This window comes from Heterodontus francisci, chromosome 4 (assembly GCF_036365525.1).
Source record: "Heterodontus francisci isolate sHetFra1 chromosome 4, sHetFra1.hap1, whole genome shotgun sequence".
In the NCBI taxonomy this organism is placed as follows: Eukaryota; Metazoa; Chordata; class Chondrichthyes; order Heterodontiformes; family Heterodontidae; genus Heterodontus; species Heterodontus francisci.
This window is the reverse complement of record NC_090374.1, coordinates 75,269,022-75,292,259: the sequence shown is the minus strand read 5'-3', so window position 1 is coordinate 75,292,259 and position 23,238 is coordinate 75,269,022. Positions and strand designations below refer to the sequence as shown.

The 23,238-nt window shown below is 43.3% G+C and overlaps 1 protein-coding gene across 1 annotated transcript in view; it reads left to right on the top strand.

The window, feature by feature from the left end:
• The window catches only part of skic3 (SKI3 subunit of superkiller complex), a 146,721-nt gene that overhangs the window by 59,784 nt on the left and 63,699 nt on the right, over nucleotides 1-23,238 (top strand). Inside the window, exons 11-18 of the mRNA XM_068029718.1 lie at nucleotides 2,162-2,298; nucleotides 2,924-3,007; nucleotides 3,314-3,417; nucleotides 11,770-11,896; nucleotides 15,100-15,279; nucleotides 18,138-18,262; nucleotides 19,243-19,496; nucleotides 22,378-22,480. Coding sequence (XP_067885819.1) covers nucleotides 2,162-2,298; nucleotides 2,924-3,007; nucleotides 3,314-3,417; nucleotides 11,770-11,896; nucleotides 15,100-15,279; nucleotides 18,138-18,262; nucleotides 19,243-19,496; nucleotides 22,378-22,480 — 1,114 coding nt within the window. The remainder of the gene's footprint in view (nucleotides 1-2,161; nucleotides 2,299-2,923; nucleotides 3,008-3,313; nucleotides 3,418-11,769; nucleotides 11,897-15,099; nucleotides 15,280-18,137; nucleotides 18,263-19,242; nucleotides 19,497-22,377; nucleotides 22,481-23,238) is intronic.

Sequence of the window (23,238 nt, the reverse complement as noted above, 5' to 3'; positions counted from 1 at the left end):
AATGAACATTTCTCTTTTCAGCAGTTGTCTGTTTGCATCTAATGCTCATTTTTCTGTTTCCCTTTCAGCCTTTCTCTCATTGTCCGTATCTGTTTCAGATTTTTTTCTAGCTTTCTTGAAGAGGCATATGTACCCTTTTGAATAAGTCTATTGTGATGATCAGGTTAATGTTGCTATGGCTCGGTGTGCATGTGGTTGCAAAAGATTTTTCACCAATACACAAATTTCACTTTTGTTCTCGTTCCTTGATATTTTCCCTACTAGTCATGCTGGAAAGGATGCCTCCAATTGAAAGTCAAGAGAACTGGATTTTTTCCACACAAGAAACACATGTCCTGATGTATGAGTTAAAGGCCTGTAATCATTCATGGCATTAACAAACGTAGATTTCTGAATTGCCATTTCCCACCCCATCACTTGTCAGGTGCTGCCTGTTCTCTAGAGGCAGACAACATATTTTCCTCACTTTAAATGATCACAACAACAACATCTCCTCTTCCTCTTGCCAAACTTCTTCTCGGCTTGTTCCTATACTCACACTCCCGATGTACTAAGGGGCTTTTGTTTTATACTGGAAGGGAGATTTTGGACAATGAGAAGGATAACTCATAACAAATTATGTCCAGTAATACAGCTTTTGCAGATCTGTAAATGAATTGATTAGAAATAAGTATCATTTGTAGTCTGAGAAACTGTTAACTATAATGTTATTCTGATGGTTTATGTTGTTTTATGGATGATATTATAAAGTAACATTATTTGAAAACTTGCCTCAAGAAATTGATCAAAACCAGACCTGAGTCATGATTATTGTTCCCATTGAAGCCCATGGCATATTCAGCTTGCTCAAAGACTATCATTCAGTGTAGATTTAAAAACTGATTAGTGATTAGGTGGATTTGATATTTCTGTTGAACTTTTTTGACTTGCATCTTAGTGTGTTTTAATTTTAGCTCAGTTTGAAGTTATAGGTTTATTGGTAATTATCACAATGTACTCTTGCAATTTTTATATCCTATCCATTTGTGTTGTTTAGATTATTGATTTCATGCTTTAACCATAATCAAGAAGTCAGCTGGTGACTTGTTCTATATTGTCCTCTGGAAGCTACATTGGATTAACTGCCTGTGTCATTTGCCCAACCCCACCCCCATCACCCCATCTCTTGGATGATAATGAACAGCAAGCCATATCCTAAAATTCTGTAGTTCAACATATTGGTGTGCCATGGCACTGCACTACCAGGGTTGAACTTAGTCGCGCGATGGGCTAACTTGGCCTTTCGGAGTACACCCCCCCACCCCGGTGGGATTCAACTGCACTCGGGCAGTTAATGGCCTGGCGCCGGGATCCCCATCCCTTTAAAGGCAGGAATCCCACCTCCAAGAGTTGCTGGCCAATCAGAGGGCCGGCAGCTCATTAGTACCGGCAATGCCACCAGGAGAGGTGGCCGCTGCCAGTACTTACAAGAGGCCTGGGAGCAGGCCCAGCACTAGAGAGCCTCAGGTAAGTGAGGCGAGGTTGCTGGGGCCAGTCCAGCAGGCCCCGGCGATGGGGGGTGGAGGGCGGACAATGAGTGCAGTGGAGGCGGTGTTAAGGGAGGTGGGTTGTTTGCCAGCTTCTCTGGGCCACAGACTGACGATCGATGAGCCCTCCCCCCAAGTCCACAGGGAGGCTGCCTCATTTCACTGGATGATCTCCTCGTGTGGGGGAGGCCCCTTCCTTCCTCGCTGCTGCTTTAATTCCAGTGGCAGTGGGAAGAACTAATAATAATAATAATAATAGACCACTTAAGGGTCTCAATTGGCCTCTGGGCGGGAAGGCAGTCTTTGGCCTTCCCCGCCCCCCGACTTTATCATAATGTGACGGGAAGGCGACAGGCATTCTGGCACCACCCACCCCCACCGCCTCCCCTCACAATTCTGTGAGCCCCTTGTCTCCTCACCCTTCTCGAGGGGGCCCATTAAAACCAGCCTCTTGTGTGTACAGGGACAAATAAAATTCATATCAATCCTTGTGTTTGTAGTTGAAAATTAACTAATTCAGTTCCAGCTGTAAATTTGCAAAAACAATATTAAGACTTTTATATGTAATTCAGTGGAGCCACATTCGGAGCTGATCGCTTAAGTTTTCAGTTTGTGTTTGTGATTCATGCTGAAAGGTCTGGAACTGTTGGAAAGCAGTGACTGTGATGGTAACCTTCAACAAAAACACCAGTTGCTTCATTTACAAGCGGAAGCTATGGTCAGATCGGGTGACCCAAATAATGCAGAGAAAGCCTTTGGCATCTTGGAACAGGTATGATACTCTTACATATTAAAATCCTGCATTGTGTGTCTGATATGAAGTACTGTTGCTTTTTCTATTAATGTTAATATAAATTGCATTCAGAAGTTTTGTAGATGATTACTGGCATGGAGTGAAAATCAAATTGCCCCCAGTGGATCTCTTGCTGCAGAACTGGAGTTCTACAGTATTATTTTTTATCACTATTAATTTTAGGCTTTTCAGAAACGCTGTCTTAACCTTTTGGTTTAATAGACTGGTATTTTATAACGTCTGCTTAGCCATGAGCACAGGGCGAAGTGACATGGCTGTGGGTGATCACAATGCTGCTGAATCCTGGTCATCTGCATTGTACTTCAAATTAAACAGCAGAATTTAGTGTTAGACTAATGTTCCGCTTATGGTCTACAATTCATTGATTCACTGCTAATATTTTCTTAAAGTTCACATAGTTTAGGGAGATTTTCTAAGCACTCTGAGTAGATACTTTGTGTGAACTCATAAATAACTCTGAATTCTGTTTCTATCAACTGTGCAGGATTTACCTTGTCCAGAGGAGGAATTGAAATGTTATGGGTAGTTTAGAAAACAATTGACTGATCTTTATATAATGCTGTGGATGTTGCTACCTTTCCAGCTTCCTAGCACCAATGAACCAGCACTACTTGCCATGAAGGGCCAAGCTTATTTGAACAAGGGTCTGATGAAAAAAGCATCTCAGGTGGGTTTCTGCTTTAAATTGCTGATTAAAGATATAAAAATGCACATGAAGTTAATGTTCCAACAGTTGTCAACATTATTTTTACATTGTAAATGTAACTGTAACCTGCTGTTTTGAATACTTGCCTTTTATTCCTCGTAAGCAAAGAAAAAAGAATTGTGCTAAAAGTAAAATTATGTATATAAAATTTAGATCTTAGTGTTTTTGCTGATGTTTCTTCCCATCAGTAACAATCCAGTTATATTAAACAGATATTTAGCAGAATTTAGAAGTAATAAAGTAATGTGTCCTCCATTCACCTGATAGATTGCAAAGGATCTTATAAGTTCTTATCCTGACCTGGCTGAGACGTGGAAACTCCAAGGCCTTATTAATTATACCCAAAAAAATTACATGCAGGCAGAACAAAGGTAAGAGAGGTCATTTAACTCTGAGTTCACCTTGTGCTCACAAAAACTAAGGTAATTTTTCTTTAACTTAATTAGATATGGTAAGTTTGATTTTAAAAAGAAAAGTGAAGCTGTAGGTTGTGATTTACTTCATTTTTCAATTTGGAGAATTGACTAGATCTGAATTATGAAAAATTTTACTAAGGTTTGAAAACCAGAAACATTGAAAGCATAAGATATTTATGAAGTTTACATTGCTAATGGCATACTTTTGTAAAGGGGTACTACTGAATTGTAGTTTTCTTTTCACCACCTCACCTCTCCCCATCTCTGCAGTTAATATCGCTTCTAAAGGTGGTGACGTACTGATCCACAGGTGTCAGTAGCACTCTGATGTCTTGCTCAAATAGACATCTTTTTGTGAATCTGAATAATGAATGTTAGCAGTCTGTTTGAACATGTGACTGGTCTTAAAACCAAGGCCTCTCTGTTCTCTCTGGCATCTAACGTGGTCACTGTATGTGGAACAAAAACAAGAAATGCTGGATTCACTCAGCAGGTCTGGCAGCATCTGTGGAAAGAGAAGCAGAGTTAACGTTTCGGGTCAGTGACCCTTCTTCGGAACTGACAAATATTAGAAAAGTCACAGATTATAAACAAGTGAGGTGGGGGTTGGGCAAGAGATAACAAAGGAGAAGGTGCAGATTGGACCAGGCCACATAGCTGACCAAAAGGTCACGGAGCAAAGGCAAACAATATGTTAATGGTGTGTTGAAAGACAAAGCATTAGTACAGATTAGGTGTGAATATACTGAATATTGAACAGCAGCAAGTGCAAACCTGAAGAAAAACAACCTGAAAAAAACAGTGGGTAAGCAAACTGAACAAACTAAGATGAAATGAAATAAATGCAAAAAAAATTGTAAAAAATGTAAAAAGGAATGTAAAAAAAAAAGAAGGAAGAAAAAATAACTAAAAATGACTAAAAATGAAAGTAAAGTGGGGGGCTGTCATGCTCTGAAATTATTGAACTCAATGTTCAGTCCGGCAGGCTGTAGTGTGCCTAATCGGTAGATGAGATGCTGTTCCTCGAGCTTGCGTTGATGTTCACTGGAACACTGCAGCAATCCCAGGACAGAGATGTGAGCATGAGAGCAGGGGGGGAGTGTTGAAATGGCAAGCAACCGGAAGCTCAGGGTCCTGCTTGCGGACTGAGCGGAGATGTTCCGCAAAGCGGTCACCCAGTCTGCGCTTGGTCTCCCCAATGTAGAGGAGACCACACTGTGAGCAGCGAATACAGTATACTACATTGAAAGAAGTACAAGTAAATCGCTGCTTCACCTGAAAGGAGTGTTTGGGGCCTGGGATAGTGAGGAGAGAGGAGGTAAATGGGCAGGTATTACACCTGCGATTGCAAGGGAAGGTGCCCTGGGACTGGGACGAGGTGGTGGGGGTAATGGAGGAGTGGACCAGGGTGTCGCGGAGGGAACGATCCCTTCGGAATGCTGACAGGGGAAGGGAGGGGAAGATGCGACTGGTAGTGGCATCACGCTGGAGGTGGTGAAAATGGCGGAGGATGATCCTTTGGATATGGAGGCTGGTGGGATGAAAAGTGAGGACAAGGGGAACCCTGTCACGGTTCTGGGAGGGAGGGGAAGGGGTGAGGGTAGAGGTGCGGGGAATGGGTCGGACACGGTTGAGGGCCCTGTCAACCACAGTGGGGGGAAATCCTCGGTTGAGGAAAAAGGAGGTCATATCAGAAGCACCGTCATGGAAGGTAGCATCCTCAGAGCAGATGCGTCGGAGACGGAGAAACTGGGAGAATGGAATGGAGTCCTTACAGGAGGTAGGGTGTGAAGAAGTGTAGTCGAGGTAGCTGTGGGAGTCAGTGGGCTTATAATGGATATTGGTAGACAACCTATCCCCAGAGATGGAGACAGAGAAGTCGAGGAAGGGAAGGGAAGTGTCAGAGATGGACCATGTAAAGGTGAGAGAAGGGTGGAAATTGGAAGCAAAGTTGATAAAGTTTTCTAGTTCGGGGCGGGAGCAGGAAACGGCACCGATACAGTCATCAATGTACCGGAAAAAGAGTTGGGGGAGGGGGCCTGAGTAGGACTGGAACAAAGAATGCTCGACATATCCCACAAAAAGACAGGCATAACTAGGACCCATGCGGGTACCCATAGCGACACCTTTTACTTGAAGGAAATGCATGGAGTTGAAGGAGAAGTTGTTCAATGTGAGAACAAGTTCAGCCAGGCGGAGGAGGGTGTTGGTGGATGGGGACTGGTTGGGCCTCTGTTCCAGGAAGAAGCGGAGAGCCCTCAAACCATCCTGGTGGGGGATGGAGGTGTAGAGCGATTGGACGTCCATAGTGAAGAGGAGGCGGTTGGGACCAGGAAACTGGAAATTGTCAAAATGACGTAGGGCGTCAGAAGAGTCACGGATGTAGGTGGGAACAGACTGGACCAGCGGAGAAAAGATAGAGTCTAGATAGGAAGAAATAAGTTCAGTGGGGCAGGAGCAGGCTGACACAATGGGTCTGCCGGGACAGTCCCGTTTGTGGATTTTGGGAAGGAGGTAGAAGCGGGCTGTCCGGGGTTGCGGGACTATGAGGTTGGAAGCTGTAGAGGGAAGATCTCCAGAGGAGATGAGGTCAGTGACAGTCCTTTGGACGGTGGCTTGATGTTCGGTGGTGGGGTCATGGTCCAGAGGGAGGTAGGAAGAGGTGTCTGTGAGTTGGCGTTGAGCTTCTGCAAGGTAGAGGTCGGTACGCCATACAACAACAGCACCACCCTTGTCTGCAGGTTTGATGACCATGTCGGGGTTAGACCTGAGAGAACGGAGTGCCTCAAGTTCAGAGGGGGACAGGTTAGAGTGAGTGAGGGGGGCAGAGAAATTGAGACGACCAATGTCTCGCCGACAGTTTTCAATGAAGAGATCAAGAGCGGGTAAGAGGCCGCTGTATGTGGACCTTGACCAATTTGATTTGTCCCATCCATGGTTTAATCTGAGAATAGGTAGTTCAGTGCAGAGAGCAAATGTGGGAACTTTCAGGTCTGTGGTTCAGTACCACACCATTGTTCACTCATCCATTTGATCTCCAGTGGTGTCGCCCAAGAGGAATCAAGAGCAAGCACTGTATTCAGATCAAGCAATTTAGTGGATGGAGGCACAGTTGGAACCAGGTAAATGGGAGGCTGGGTGTCTGGGGAGAGGAAGAGAGATCAGCAACAGAATAGGGGAAGAAAAGGCAGGAAATGATCTCAGCTGGAGGGGTTGGTGGGGTGGGAGGAAGCCAGCCATTTTCTCTGAGGAGGAGGTTCCAGTGATCTATCCTTCCCTCTGCTGATGGTCTTACCCTTCCCAACCACCTAGATTTAATTGAGCATGTTGAGGTGGAAGCAGAGGTTTTATGTGCAGAAATGAGGGTGGGACAGATGTTGATTCAGGATGTCAGCAGGAATTAGAAATTTTAAGTGATTGATTTACCCTCACAAGGAAACATGCCCTTGTCCTCAAAGTTTAATTTGAAGGTAATATGTTCCACCCATGGAAAACATAAAGTACAGCCTAAAAGATTCTCGGGAGGAGGTGCAGTTATTGCCATGATGCTCAAATGCAGATACAGCAGAGAGGTGGGATAGAAATTCGTAGAAGAGCATCTGTGTGGTTGTGGACTCTTAAGTCGTATAGTTGGAGATTGGGGGAATGGGAAGAGGCCTGAATGGATGAGTGGGCAAGGTGCCAGCAAGGTTGGTCGGAAGGGCAGGCCAAGCATCTACTCCAGGCAGGGATTCAGGCCTTGAGAAAAAGTGGAATCTGAGGATGAACGTGTAGCTTAGAGGAAAACTGACAGCTCCAAGTGACTATTTATGGCAACAAAGTTTTACAATATTGTTTTAAATTTACTGTGGCATTTCCTCTATATTTTCCACATTCCTTTGCCAACATTGGTGATGCCACTTGAGGCCCAGCACCTTGGCCTGCTCTATGGTACCACCAAGGGACCAAAGCCAACAATAGGCTCAAACATAATTTAAAATAGCTACTTTATCAGCCACAAGGGAGTTACTACAATTAGTGGTTACTGACATCAGGTAAAACTGTAATATCAAAAACCCTGAGTCTCACTATCACATGCAGGTATGTTTAATGTAAAAATGCCTAAAGACAGTAGATAAAGGAGTTTCAATGGATTTGGAAGTTAAATGTTGTGATCTGCGTATTGTATTTCATATAAGTACTCACGTCCTTATCTGAGAAATTCTCTTTGCTGATACTGCACTAGTTGCTCACGCAGAAACTCAGCTACAGCCACTCATGGACTATCTCTCCCATGCATGTAACTTGTTCTCCTTGACTATAAGCATCAAGAAAACTGTGGTCATGGGACAAGGTTTTGCATCTCCGCCCTTGATCACACCAAATAACACCCCACTGGAAGTGGTTAGCAAATTCTGCCACCTTGGGTCCACGGTGACAGACAATCTGTCCCTTGATGCAGAGCCTCAATACAGGCATAGGGAAAGCAGCTACCACCTTTGACCAACTCGCGAAATGTGCTTAGGATAATACTAAGCTGACCCTTAGGACCAAGCTGATGGTTTATAAGGCCTGTGTTCTCAGCACCTTGCTGTATGGCTTTGAAACATGGGTGACGTGCCGCTAGCAGGAAAACAAGCTCAATAATTTCCATTTTCTCTGTCTGCGGCACATTATGGGTATATTCTGGCAGGACAAAATCACAAATGCAGCAGTCCTCCCAAAGGCAGAGCTCCCAAGTGTGTTGACAATCAAACAGAGGTGGCTTCAGTGGATTGGACACGTCCGCAGGATGGAAGACGGTCATGTACCCAAGGACCTTCTGTACGGTGAGGTAACTGGGGCCAGACTACCAGTGGAGCGCTCAAAGCTCCGCTTCAAGGATGCTTGCAAGCATGACATGAAGGCACTAAATGTCGACTATTGCACTTGGGAGTCACCAGCTGGAGAAAGAGGGATGTGGCGACACATTCTGGGGACTGGTGTGCACTACTATGACGACCAATTGCGACAGCAGCTTGGCAACAGGTGCCAATGTCAAAAACAATAACTCACAGCATCACTTGGTAGCTTCACGTGTAGCACTTGTGGTAGAACCTGCCTCTCAAGGATGGGCCTTCACAGACATCAGCAAAGGTGCACCAAGAGAAGAGACCCCACCTTAATGGATTGTTTTCGTAGATGGAAGAATGCCAACCAGTTATTTCTAAAGACAGTTGAAATAACATTTATCGTAGAATCACAGAATAAGACAGTGCAGAAGAGGCCCTTCGGCTCATCGAGTCTGCACCGATGCATTGAAGACACCTGACCTGTCTACCTAATCCCATTTGCCAGCACTTGGCCCATAGCCTTGAATGTTATGACGTGCCAAGTGCTCATCCAGGTACTTTTTAAAGGATGTAAGGCAACCTGCCTCTACCACCCTCCCAGGTAGGGCATTCCAGACTGTCAGCACCCTCTGGGTAAAAAAGGTTCTTCCTCAAATCCCCCTTAAACCTCCCACCCCTCACCTTAAACTTGTGACCCCTCGTAACTGTCCCTTCAACTCAGGGGAACAGCTGCACCCTATCCACCCTGTCCATGCCCCTCATAATCTTGTACACTTCGATCAGGTCACCCCTCAGTCTTCTCTGCTCCAGCAAAAACAACCCAAGCCTATCCAGCCTCTCTTCATAGCTTAAATGTTCCATCCCAGGCAACATCCTGGTGAATCGCCTCTACACCCCCTCCAATGTAATCACATCCTTCCTATAATATGGCGACCAGAATTGCACACAGTACTCCAGCTGTGGCCTTACCAAAGTTCTGTGCAACTCCAACATGACCTCCCTGCTTTTGTAATCTATGCCTCGATTGATAAAGGCAAGTGTCCCATATGCCTTTTTCACCACCCTATTAACCTGCCCTTCTGCCTTCAGAGATCTATGGACAAACACGCCAAGGTCCCTTTGTTCCTCGGAACTTCCCAGTGTCAGGCCATTCATTGAATACTTCTGTGTCACATTACTCCTTCCAAAGTGTATCACCTCACACTTTTCAGTGTTAAATTCCATCTGCCACATTTCTGCCCATTTGACCAGCCCGTCTATATCTTCCTGTAACCTAAGACACTCCACCTCACTGTTAACCACTCGGCCAATCTTTGTGTCATCCGCAAACTTACTGATCCCACATAGTCATCTATGTCGTTTATATAAATGACAAACAATAGGGGACCCAGCACAGATCCCTGTGGTACGCCACTGGACACTGGCTTCCAGTCACTAAAACAGTCCTCTTTCATCACTCTCTGTCTCCTACAGCTAAGCCAATTTTGAATCCACCTTATCAAGTTACCTTGTATCCCATGTGCATTTGCTTTCTTGATAAGTCTCCCATGTGGGACCTTGTCAAAGGCTTTGCTGAAATCCATGTAAACTACATCAACTGCACTATCCTCATCTACACACCTGGTCACATGATCAAAAAATTCAATCAAATTTGTTAGGCATGACCTCCCTCTGACAAAGCCATGCTGACTATTCCTAATCAAATTTTGCCTCTCCAAGTGGAGATAGATTCTCTCCTTCAGAATTTTCTCCAATAGTTTCCCTACCACTGATGTGAGACTCACTGGTCTGTAGTTCCCTGGCTTATCTCTACAACCTTTCTTAAATAGTGGGACCACATTAGCTGTTCTCCAGTCCTCTGGCACCTCCCCCGTGGCCAGAGAGGAATTAAAAATTAGGGTTATAGCCCCTGCTATCTCCACCCTCACCTCCCACAGCATCCTGGGACACAAATCGTCTGGACCTGGAGATTTGTCCACTTTTAAGCCTTCCAAAACCTCCAATACCTTGTCACTCCCTTTGACAATTTGCTCAAGAACCTTACAGTCTCTCTCTCTAATTTCCATATCTACATCCTCATTCTCTTGTGTGAAGATAGATGTGAAGTATTCATTCAGCACCCTACCAATGTCCTCTGGCTCCACCCACAAATTTCCCCTTGGTCCCTAATAGGTCCTACTCTTTCCCTGGTAATCCTTTTCCCATTGATATACTTACAGAATATCTTGGGATTTTCCCTACTTTTACCAGCCAGAGCTTTCTCATATCCCCTCTTTGCTCTCCTAATTGCTTTCTTAAGCTCCATCCTACACTTTCTGTACTCTACTAATGCTTCCATTGATTTGCTCTCCTTGTATTTGCTAAAAGCCTCTCTTTTCCTTCTCATCGTACCCTGAATGTTTCTGGTCATCCATGGTTCCCTGGGCTTGTTGCTCCTACCTATTACCCTGGAGGGAACATGTTGGGCCTGTACCCTCCCCATTTCCTTTTTGAATGCCCCCACTGCTCTTCTGTAGATTTCCCGACAAGTAACTCTTTCCAGTCTAACTTGGCCAGATCCTGCCTTATTTTACTAAAATTCGCTCTCCCCCAATCCAAAACCTTTTTTTGCAACTTGTCTATTTCTTTCTCCATAACAAGCTTAAATTGTACCATGTTGTGGTCGCTATCACCAAAATGCACCCCCACCAACACATCAACCACCTGGCGGGCGGCACAGTGGCGCAGCGGTTAGCACTGCAGCCTCACAGCTCCAGGGACCCGGGTTGGATTCCGGGTACTGCCTGTGTGGAGTTTGCAAGTTCTCCCTGTGTCTGCGTGGGTTTTCTCCGGGTGCTCCGGTTTCCTCCCACAAGCCGAAAGACTTGCAGGTTGATAGGTAAATTGGCCATTATAAATTGTCACTAGTATAGGTAGGTGGTAGGGAAATATAGGTAGGAATATGGGATTAGTGCAGGATTAGTATAATTGGTTGGTTGATGTTCGGCACAGACTCGATGGGCCGAAGTGCCTGTTTCAGTGCTGTATCTCTAATCTAATCTAAACCTGTCCGGCTTCATTCCCCAGAATTAGGTCCAGCACTGCACCCTCCCTTGTTGGATCCTCTACATATTGAGCTAAAAAGTTCTCTTGTATACATTTTAAGAACTCCACTCCATCTAATCCCTTAGATTTATAAGTGATGGAAAGGGATCTTGGGGTTCAGATGATGAATGGAAAATTTGCTGTTGTGCTGTAATATGCTAGCGATTTATCATTGTGCTGGGTCATGGCAAAGCTGAATTGCTGACGCGGTACCACCTCAATTGTGCTCGTTCACTGCTGTCTGATCTAGTGATGAAAGAAAAGTGAAAACAACTGCGTGACAAAATTACCCAAAGTTTTAAAATATCCTGTGATAGGGAGGAACATTGAAATCCTCACCTTTTATATGGAGCTAATTATTTCCTCTTTGGAAAAATGAAGCTGAATAACATTTTGACATATATCCCTACAGTTTCCAGAAAGCTGTGAAAATAAAAGCAGACTGTGGAGAATATTACTACTACCTTGGACTAACTTACTGGTTCATGGGAGAGGCGATGAGAAAAGACAAAACTAAAACTGCTACACATTTGTTAAAGGTTTGTGAAACTGATGATCTTTCTTACAATGTACAAATTCTGCAAGTCAATACTTATGTTTTAGACCATGCTATACTGAATGGATGCGTAGAATGGTTGTATAACAATATGTAGGGTAACCCACAGGGACATTTTCAGGGTATCTGACCTTTTTAAGAACACACCTAATCACATTGAATGATCTTCCTCTCGCTCCTAATGTGTATCTCGAAGGTACTGATGAGGAATTCCATTTAATCCATCTTATCTCACCTAACCAAGAAGACTCAGCAACACCTCCACCTTGGTATTCTATTGGTCATTGAATAATTCCAGGGTTTTTGTCTCCACTACCCTACCTAGAAATCTATTACATATCTTGATAATGTTTTGTGTGAAGCACCTCCTGTTATCATTCTAAATTTGATTTTTGCTAGTTTGAAACTGTGCCCGACTCTCATGGTTTAATTTGAAGTAATTCATTCCCCTGAACTGTATCAAAGACCAGAACAAGACAGTATTCAAAGTATGATCTGACTGCAACACTATACATTTTCATAATTACTTTCTCTGAATCTTTTGGCTATGTAGTACAGCATTCAATTTTCTTCATTGATTGCTGGATCTCAATGATTGAATCTACAAAAACCTCTAATTCTCTTTCAATTTCATCTGTAACTAATTCCAAATCTTTCATGGAGTACTTATTACATCCATTTTTTCTTTCTTTGTGCAGTAATTTTATACTTGTCCATATTCAATTTCATCTGCCATTAATCTACCCGCAAACATATTTTGCCCAACTCATTTTATACTCTGTGAGCAGCACCCTTGGACAACTGCTACTCCTTGTAGAGTATAATCTGTGAATTTAACTAGTCTTGCATTAGCTTCTGAATCCAAGGTTTTAGTGTAAATTATAAAAAATAGGAGTTCTAAAACTGATTGCTTGGTCACCCCACTGCGCAGATGGTCCCATACAAAGTAACTCAACAAAAACAACAATAACTAACTTTTATATCGTACCTTTAACATAGTAAAGTATCTCAAGGTGCTTCACAGCAGTGTTATCAGACAAAATTTGACACTGAGCGATATTAGGACAGGTGACCAAAAACTTGGTCATAGAGATAGGTTTTAATGAGCAACTTATAGGAGCAGGAAAACATGAGGGCTTTAAGGAAGAAATTCAAGAGCTTGGGGTGTAAGCAATTGAAAGCACAATTGCCAGTGGTGGAGCGATAGAAAGTAGGGGTGCACAAGAGGCCAGAATTGGAGTAGCGCAGAGATCCCAAGGCTGTAGGGCTGGAGGAGGTTACAAAGATAGGGAGGAGTAAGGCCTTGGAGACATTTGAACGTAAGTATGAGAATTTTAAAGTAGAATTTTGCCAGACTGGGAGCCGAAGTAGGTCAGTGAGCACAGGGGTAATGGGTGACCATACTTCGTGTGAATTGGGATATGGGAAGCAGTGTTTTAGATAAGCCCAAATTTACAGAGGATGGAAAGTTGGAAAGTGAGAGACCGATCAGGAGAGCATTAGAATAGTAAAGTCTGGGGGTAATAAAGTCATAGATAAATGTTTCAGCAGCAGATGGGCAAGATTACGGAGGTGGAAGTAGGTTGTTGGTTGAGTGGATTAAAGGTTGAAAGCTGACCTCTGGGTCAAATAGGATGCGAGGACGTCAAAAGTCTCATTCAACCTCAGACATTGGCCAGGGAGGGGGAATGGAGACAGTGGCTAGGGAGTGGAATTTTTGGTGAGGAACGAAGACCGTGACTTTATTTAATTGATACATTTTTGCTGATCAAATATTGTATGTCAGATAAACAGAGTGAAAATCAGAGGCAGTGGAGAGGTAGAGATAGGTGGTAGTGATGCAGAGTTGGGTGTCATCAGCGTAAATGTGGAATCTGACATGTTTTCGATTGATGTCACACCCAACAAATATCTGCTTTTCTACCCTTTTTACTGTAGTTTACATCTGTTGCATTCTTGCTTCAGCCATGAGTTTAAGAGATTCAATGCCATGGATTTTCTGTGAGCTTGAGAATGCTTTACACTTCACTCAAACATCTAAGTAAGTTGGAAGTGATATGTGGAAGTACATTTTTAAAAAAAGTTTCAAAGTAACTGTCAAATGGACAATTAGTTACCATTTTCAATACTAAACCATAAAATAAAGTTCTCCTCAAATTCTTTTTGTAAACTTTTAAAATTACTTTGGCGACCATTAGAAATGTCTCCAACTCCAATGTGGATGGTGAGAGCCAAGTGAAAATTGAAAGATAAATTAAAACATTAAAAAGTTTTTTTTTAAAACACAACTACAAGTTCTGATTTTTTTGTCCTTTTCTCCTGTCCGACAGTCCTTGGATTCTTTTCGGTAGCTTGCTTGTGCACAGTATTTTTGGTGTTACGTATAGATATGCATTTTGCCACATTCTCCAACCAAATACCAACATAAATGAGAGAAGAGGTTTGGTGACCTGATTCTTGCCTCCATATCATATTACAGAGGTGTAGTGCAAAAGAAAGGGGGCAAGATCCAGCATCACAGTTCCCTCTGCCTTGTGTGCAGAGAAGAAAATTGGCCCCCAGATCTATGGACACGCTATTTAATTTAAGTAATAAGTGCACCAGGAATTTGAGGATGAATATAAACACACAATCTATCTATCAACTGGCTTATCCTTCAGTCCCTTTTATATAGTCATAGAGAGAGATACAGCACTGAAACAGGCCCTTCAGCCCACCGAGTCTGTGCTGACCATCAACCACCCATTTATACTAATCCTACATTAATCCCATATTCCCGACCACATCCCCTCCTACATTAATTCCATATTCCCTACCACCTACCTACACTAGGGGCAATTTACAATGGCCAATTTACCTATCAACCTGCAAGTCTTTGGCGGTGGGAGAAAACTGGAGCACCCGGCGGAAACCCACGCGGTCACAGGGAGAACTTGCAAACTCCACACAGGCAGTACCCAGAACTGAACCCGAGTCACTGGAGCTGTGAGGCTGCGGTGCTAACCACTGTGCCACCCGTGTTTAATATAGTGTTTAATACTACCTAAATGAACCCTCAAAATCTTGAAGAAAATGGCCATTTTGATTCTGAAGTAAACCAGGTTTTCATTTCAAACTGTTAGCATTTTTCACTTCTGACGTCAATACCGACTTATTCATCTTAACTTTTTTTTTAACCAACTGCAGGCTGCCAAGTTGGACACATACAATGGAAGAACATTTTGCTACTTAGGCCACTACTATCGAGACATAGTTCAAGATATAAGCAGAGCTCGAGGTTGCTACAAAAAAGCCTTTGAGTTAAACAATAGCGATGAAGAAGCAGGAGCAGCAGCTGTTGATCTCAGTGTTGAACTTGGAGATATGGTATTAAACATGCTTACCTTATTTCAGAATTATTTTCACTGCTCAAGGATCTGTGACAAAACTGAAGGTTAGAGGGGTAGAAATTCACCTTGGGCGGTGGTGCAAAAAGGTCGGTATCAGATCAGTCGCTTGTAATATACAGGCACTGCGCATAACAGGCGACTGATCAAACCAGGAAGGTGACGAGTTTAATCCCCGGGTATCAAGGGATATGGGCAAAGACAGGTATATGGAGTTAGCTCACATATCAGCCATGGTCTCATTGAATGGTGGAACAGGCTTGAGGGGCTGCTATTCCTATGTTGCTGTATACATGTGCTGCAATAACCCGGACCCATCCGCAGCCTACCTGAATATCACAGTGGGACGGCTGACGGGAGCATTCATTCATTAATTTACATTCATTTTAATATTTAGATCCTGCTCCCGTCACCGAGCGGCGGGGGGCTGCCGTGAGTCCTCACCGCTGCCATTAATATAGGACAGGGCCTTCCCGCTGTCGAGGCCAGTGGCGGGCCTCTTCTGAAGGCATTTTGCGGACCCACCCCCACCACAACCCCAACGTCTGGGAAGGCCAGTAAAATTCAGACCATTGAATCAAAGGAGATATTAGGAGTGGTGAGCAACAACTTAGTCAGAGATGGGTTTTAAGGAGGGTCATAAAGGTATATTTTCAAAGGTATATTTTCTTTTTCCTCTTCCTTCCTTATTGTGCCCTTTTGCTACTTTCACGCTTTTATGTTTGGAACTGTGAATGTTGTACGTTAACTGTCACTGCTGCTTTCTTTCCCTTTGTGGCAAAATAGCCTGGCGTGCATTCAGTATCTTTCAATAATGCATAGATGAAAACAGTAATCCACTATTTTTCAGACCAATGTCTTACAACCCCATAGTGCAATTCGTTTTTCCTGAATCAAGTATGCTCAGGTTACTGTAACATGGATTGGATGACAGGTTAAAAATCTTACGACATAGCCCTGACTGTTACTGAAACCCCAAACTTCATAAGAAGTGCATCAGTGTAATATTTCTATTTTGCTACATTGCTCCTCCTGGGTGCCTCAGTGTGGTGAATTATTGGTAGTTTTTCTTCTGTAGAAATTGAAGTGAGATACCCAAAATAATTTTACAGAAAGACTCTTATACCCCTTGTCTGGATCTGAAGCAAGACCAGATGTGAAGGACAATAGCCCGAATTTTGCGTGAAATAACTGAGGCTAGCAGCACTCACCATTAATTATACAGGAGTTTCTGGAGTATGCACATGTGCAGTTAAACAAGGAAATTCGGAAGTTGCGATGCAAGTTAACCTGCTCCTTTGCAGTCTGCGCTATAACAGAACCTTGCAGATACACACAGCTTTAAAAAACGCACAAGAAATTGGGTACTTAACCACCAGTTACTCACTGAACACGACAGGAAAAAGTTAGGGATGGTGCATTCAGGTGTAACTAAATGTTTAACGGTGCAATATTAATAATTACTGCCAAACAACCTCTGGGTCCCATTCTTTCAGAAGTTAATTAGTGTTGGCATTTTTTAAAAAAATATTTAAACTTTTTCTGCCTGTCACTTTTATCTCGCTCTCGCTCTCTCTCTCAGGCCGGACTCGTACCCGGCACCCCACTGCAGGAGCGGGCTATAGGCAGGGAAAGTCGTACAATTGAGTGGGAGGCAGGCGGTGCCATTCCCGTCGCTTTCCCGCCCCCTCTGCAATTTTGAGGGGCAGCCCCAGGCCAATTAAGGCCCTTAAGTAGCCAATTAACTGCCACTTAAAGGCCTCCTCCCACCTGTCGCTGGTATATTACCATATTACCAGCAGCAGGTGTTTGGCTCAGGCCCTCCAAGAGGCCGCCCAGTAAAACCTGGCGGTTTTCTTGTGTGCTGCGGGGGTCCCTCCTGATGGGCCCATGGAACGCTCCCCCCCACCAATGGCCCAACCACCCCCACTGAACTACATTTCCCCACCCCACCGCCAATGGACACCACCCTCCCCACCCCACCGCCTCGCCGGGGCCCAGCCGATTGTCCCCGGCGAGGCCCCACAAACCTACCTTTTTTCCAGGACCGGCACCCCTCTTGCTCCTTTTCCTGACTGTAGTCCCAGCAGTCGCCACCATTTCCAGTGGCTCCCAGGCCCGGCAGAAGCGAGCTCACCCCCAAACCTTTGGTCTGTGGGCGGGCCTCCTGCCCAATGTAAAATTCCACCCATAATCCCATCTGTCTTTTCCAATCTTTATTTTGCTTTCTGTACATGATTTCAATCTAATTTATGTTTCCTGGTTTAGACTACATGTCTTAGTAAGAATTCTTCAATCTGATTAGTTGAAGAACCTTATTGTTGCTGGCCCTGCTAAAAGACATCACAGATCCTTTGTAGAGAGCACTGCCCTAATACAGATACCGGAATAGATCAAGTCTCTGCTCAAAACTCCTCTTGTGGGCAGTTGTCGGTGAGGTGAATGGCGAATGTGTCTCTTTTGCCGCTGACTGCAAAATATAGGCTGAGGTTTTAACTTGCTTTGCTGCCAAGTTACTCCAGTTAGGTAGTTTGCAAATAGCAAAGCATATTCTGTGAAAGGTGGCCAGTTGTAGAATGGTAATGATTTTAATTGAATAATCCTGAAACCCAAATGCTGTTCCTTTTTGTCCGAATGATGCACAATATCAAGCCAATATTTGGAAGCCTTAATTGGGAGAAAATCAAGAAAGATGATGGAATTAAAGGCAAGGCTTTTGTCCGATTCCTGTTTGTTGCTTTTACGGATCTATTACATGGCTAGTCATTCATTGGTAGTGATTCAATTATTTAGCAAAAAATGGGAAAACTTTTCATATTGATATTTCTTTGCTTTTAGGAAACTGCTCTTGCAATTCTGAGGACAGTGACTGATCAGTCGAGTGCTGGCACAGCCAAATGGGCTTGGCTTAGACGAGGACTTTATTACATGAGAATCAACCAAAATTCCCAGGCTGTTGCAGAGTAAGATATGCTATATGTTTGAGTGTTGGATAGTCAGAAGCTTCATTAGAAAGAAATCGATAGAGCAGATGGAGAGGTGGGTCTCATGGATGAGAGGAGCTGAGAGACAATATAGAGGGGGATGAGGGAGAAATGGAGGATGTATAGGTCTCGCATGGGTGACCAAGTGGTGGGGGCAAGGGTAAAGGCAGAATGTAGCAGAGGCAGCTGCACAGATTGTCTCTATCTTGATAGTCATCCATGAGCTTCCCCACAATTGTTGGAAATGAGGGACAATGGGACAGGAGCAGGTAAAATTCCTTGTATAAAAGCAAAATACTGCAGATGCTGAAAATCTGAAATAAAAACAAGAAATGCTGGAAATACTCAGCAGGTCTGGCAGCATCTGTGGAGAGAGAAGCAGAGTTAACGTTTCAGGTGACCTGAAGCGTTAACTCTGCTTCTCTCTCCACAGATGCTGCCAGACCTGCTGAGTATTTCCAGCATTTCTTGTTTTTATTTGAAATTCCTTGTACCTCATTTTAACCATCTTTTTATTTTTCTCCATGTCTGAAGGGTATTTAAATAGTTGATGGCTGCATGAGCTACCACTCAGAATTTGGTTGTCATCTTCCAAATCCCATTGACAGGGATGAATAATAAAACTGTAACAATGTTGTAGGTCAACATACTGTGAATCATTGAGCCACAGCTAGGAAAATAATTTAAGATTTGTCTTTATTTTTTGGCTTGAAATGTGTTCATAGTGCTGAATGTCCAACTGGTTTTGTGACTTAGTTGTGTACCAGTTTGGGTTATAACGACTACCCACTGAATCTATTTTTTTCACCATTGAGGGATTGGGATTTTTAAGGTGGCAGGAAAATAGCTTCAGGGATAGCAGTTCTAATGAAATTGTTGTTCTGTGGTTTTATTCTATGGCATTAAAGGCTTCTTTTGGTTATAATAGCAAAGTTAATGATCTGTCCTTTTTTCCCAAGTTTACAAGCAGCTTTGAGAGCAGACCTGAAAGACTCTAATTGCTGGGAATGTTTAGGGGAGGCTTATCTCAGTAGAGGAGGTTACACTGCTGCCTTGAAGGCCTTCACAAAAGCCAGTGAACTGAATCCAAACTCCGTGTACAACATTTACAAGATAGCAGCCATCAAACAGATTCTTGGCAAGTACGCAGAGGCAGTTACAGAGTATAAACAGATAATTCAAAGTTCAAAAAACTATGTCCCAGCCCTCAAAGGTAAGTTGTGTTAAATTTCCCCTCTTAAATTATTCTCTGATTATACATTGTATATTTCTGTATAATTTGTATATTGTATATTATATATTTCTGCTAGGAGTGCACAAATGTGATAAAAAATACTTGAAAACTAATGATTCCATATTTATTTGGCAGTTATCCTTTAATTACGGAATAGTGCTGATACTTCCGAAAATGCCCTGCCATGTTTCAGGATTTTTAACAATTTTAACATGGAAGAATTTTGGTATTTTTTAAATACAAGGGTCAATGTTGACTTTTGGTGTACCAGCTGGCTAAGCGCACTGGACGGTCACCTATACTTAAGGCGAAGAGATGGTCGCAATTTTGCACTCATGCCTTGTTTGCATCGAAACGGCGAGCTGCGGGGTACAAGTGGGTGTCCCAATGCAGCTTGTCAGATTAAGGCTGGTCAATACTGGGCTGGCCCAGCAAGGCACATGCATGGAGGGGGAGTTTGCGTCATGATTGCAGAAGGAGCAGGGGGTCCCAGGGCAGCCCAGGTTATTTATATGGGGCTGGGACTATTCTTCTGAGCCCTGCAGAAACAATTTCAAATTTACCTTTGGTTGGCTTCTTCAGCTCGGTATTTGTAAGTATTTCCTGGCAGGACAGGCCTCCCCCCTCAAAGATGTTCACAAGTCTCCCAAAAAGTAGTGCTGCCTCCTTTTGTTCTCACTTTTAAGAAAAGGAGATTTAGCAAACATCACTAGGGAACTTAGCACCATGTAATTGAGCTGTTATGAAACAATATAATCACTAAGGAAAAAAACAAAGCAATGTATAGAGTTGTATTGAACCTCAGTAGTGATCGTCCTTTTCTTTGTCAAACATGCGACTGAGTGATTCATATGAGCTAATAATTAAAAAATTGAAGTTATGATACTATTCTGATTATAAGTTGGACTATATTTTGGTTATTTGGAACATCGTTTGGGCAAGTACTTTTAAGAAGCGCTGAGATATACTACAGCATCCTTAGAGAAACAGGAATAGAAAGATCCAGGTAAAATAGTCATAAAAGTTACCATTCTAGCTGCTCTAATACTTTGGTGGGTCAGTGTACCAATTTGCAGATTTCTGCTTCACATCGTGAGCTCCCAATTTGAATCAAGGATAAATACCAGTATATTCTAAGAAAGAGCAAGCAGAAAATTATTAATGAGTTAACTCCGTTCATTCCTGCTTGTTACCATAAAGTCATTTACAAAAAAGCCTTCGTCAACAACTTACAATTCTAAGCTCTCCTCACATACAAAAGATATTTCAGAACAATTCATGGGGTGGGGCAAAAAAGTGAACATTGAGCAGAATGAAAAACAAAAGGTTACAGGTTGGATTAAAAGTAGTTGGATTAAAAGTACAGTTGCAGGGAAGAGATTTTAAGAGGCTACAGAAAACAGAGGGAGATGGCAGGGTGGAGGAATCGAGGTAGGCTGTTTGGGGGTTTAGAAAAAAAGTCACTGATGATGGAGAGAGTAGGGTATCAGAAGTAAGCTGGTGTTAGAGGAGTAGATAGTGCTTCTGGGCCGAGGTGATGGAAACCTTTGAAGTTGAGGATAAGGGTAATAGAGGATTGTAAATAGATCAGTTATTGACACTTGGGCCAGGATTTTATATCACCCCAACGAACCGCTTGGTTGGGGGGCGGGGTGGCAGAAAATGAAGCGGGAGGCTTTCCTGACCCGCTCCCACCGCCACCCCCCTTTACGTAGGGCGGTGGGGGGGGAGGGAACGGCCCGCTCGCCCCAGGCCAATCAAGGTCCTTAAGTGGCCACTTAAGAGCCTTCGCCCGCCTCTACCCGGATTTTACGCTTGGCAAGCAGGCGTCCTGGAGCTGGGAAAAGCTGCCTGGGAGAAGCAGGCAACTTCCGATCGTCTTTTGGGGGGGTGGGGGGGGGACACAGACTGCTACCCCAACCACTCCCGAGACCCAACACGCCCCCTTTCCCCCCCCCCTAATGACCACCCTTGCCTCACGGGGGCCCAACCAATTACTCCCAGTGAAGCAACCAAAACTTAACTGGACTCCCGGCTCCATGTCTTCTGCTGCAGTTGGCTGGGCTGCAGTCCCAGCAGTGACTACCGCTCCCGGTGGCGCTGCTGGGATGAAGAGCTGCTGGCCCGCTGATTGGCCGGCAGCTCAATGTGGCAAGACTTCCTCCCTCAAGCGGGTGGAAGTCCTGCCTCGGAACAATTAAAGCCTGGGGACCTGTAAAATGCGGGTCGGATCCCCAGGCGAGGCGGAAGCGGGTTCACCACCGACTTTTCAGTCGGTGGCCGGCTCCCGTCCGTCCAACGTGAAATCCCGGCCTTGGTCAGAAAATAGTATGTAATGTGGAATGATGAAACAGGAGGAAGAAAAAATATGTTTTGTGTATTTTATGAACAAAGTACAGTCATGTAATTATTTGAAACATATAAACTGAACAAGCGGTACTTCTTCTGAGTCTTGTATCAAGAACAAAGCCTTTGAAAAGTTAGGACTGACTGCTTCCAGGAACCCTCTAATATAATCTTCAGACTGAGATGGGGAAGTGGGAACAAATCTGTGACCTCTATAGGACTATTTTAGCATTCAAAATTACCTGGGAAGATGGCAGGAATCCTTTCAGTTGACTGAAAATATTCAAGGGAGCAAGCAATTTGAAAGGAGAGAAATAAAATTTAAGTATTCTGATCTAAATACCATTTTTTCCAAATTCGCTACAAATATAAAGCACCATGCAAAAGTAACATTAAAAAATTCAAAAGCTGTAATGTTGGCAGAAAAAAAATGATTTAAATATTTAAGAGGATCCTCACGTCTCTCTTTATAAATGAATATCTTCAAATCACATGGCTTACTCATGCTTTCTAGGCTTAGGTGAGTGCTACTTAATGATGGCACGAAGTGCCCTCAGTGATTGTTTAGATGGAAGAGCTTTGGATTCAGCAGAAGAGGCACTTCAGTACTTAGCTAGGTGAGTAAAAATAAATGCTTATTTGGCCAAGTGATTAAAAAAAATACAAGTCTTTGAACCTTGCTCTTTGAATATTCTTGTTAGAAACTGCTAAGTTTATAGATCAATAGTTAAGACATCTAACTGCACTTTGTTCTGGTTATCTTGCACACTAATCAAACAACAGGATATTTTTATTTGCAAACATTTTCTTTTTCTTTTGTATCTTTTATAACAACTTCAACAAGCAGAATAGAGGGGTGACAGGGGTACAGTGTAAAGATTTAGTGTGATGTGGGTTTTCTGCTGCAATTCCTCTCCCCCTTCCTGAGTTTTTGATCTTAATTGAAGGAACAAGTGAAGGCCAACTTACACACACACCAGCATTATTTAATTGTAACAGTGTTGGTGCAAATTTTGAGGTTTTTTTAAAGGAAACAGGAGCATATTTTTTTATTTAGAGAAAGGCTAGCATTTATGTGTCTCATTCAGCCCATTGCCTTTGTGCTGGCTCTTTGCCAAGGCAGTCCAAAACAAATCTTACACGCCAATGCTCTCCTCCTAACCCTGTATCTTCCTCGGTTTCAAATGTTTATTAATTTCCCCTTACTTGATTTCTGCCTCAATATCATCCCAAAGCATTCTATGTCTTGTGAAAGACCTTTCTCTTAACCTCTCTTCTTACTTCCCGACCAGAAGAAATAGTCTTTCCCTATTCAATTAATCAAAACTCTTCATAATTGTAAAAACTATATTAAATCTCCTATTATTCTCTGCTG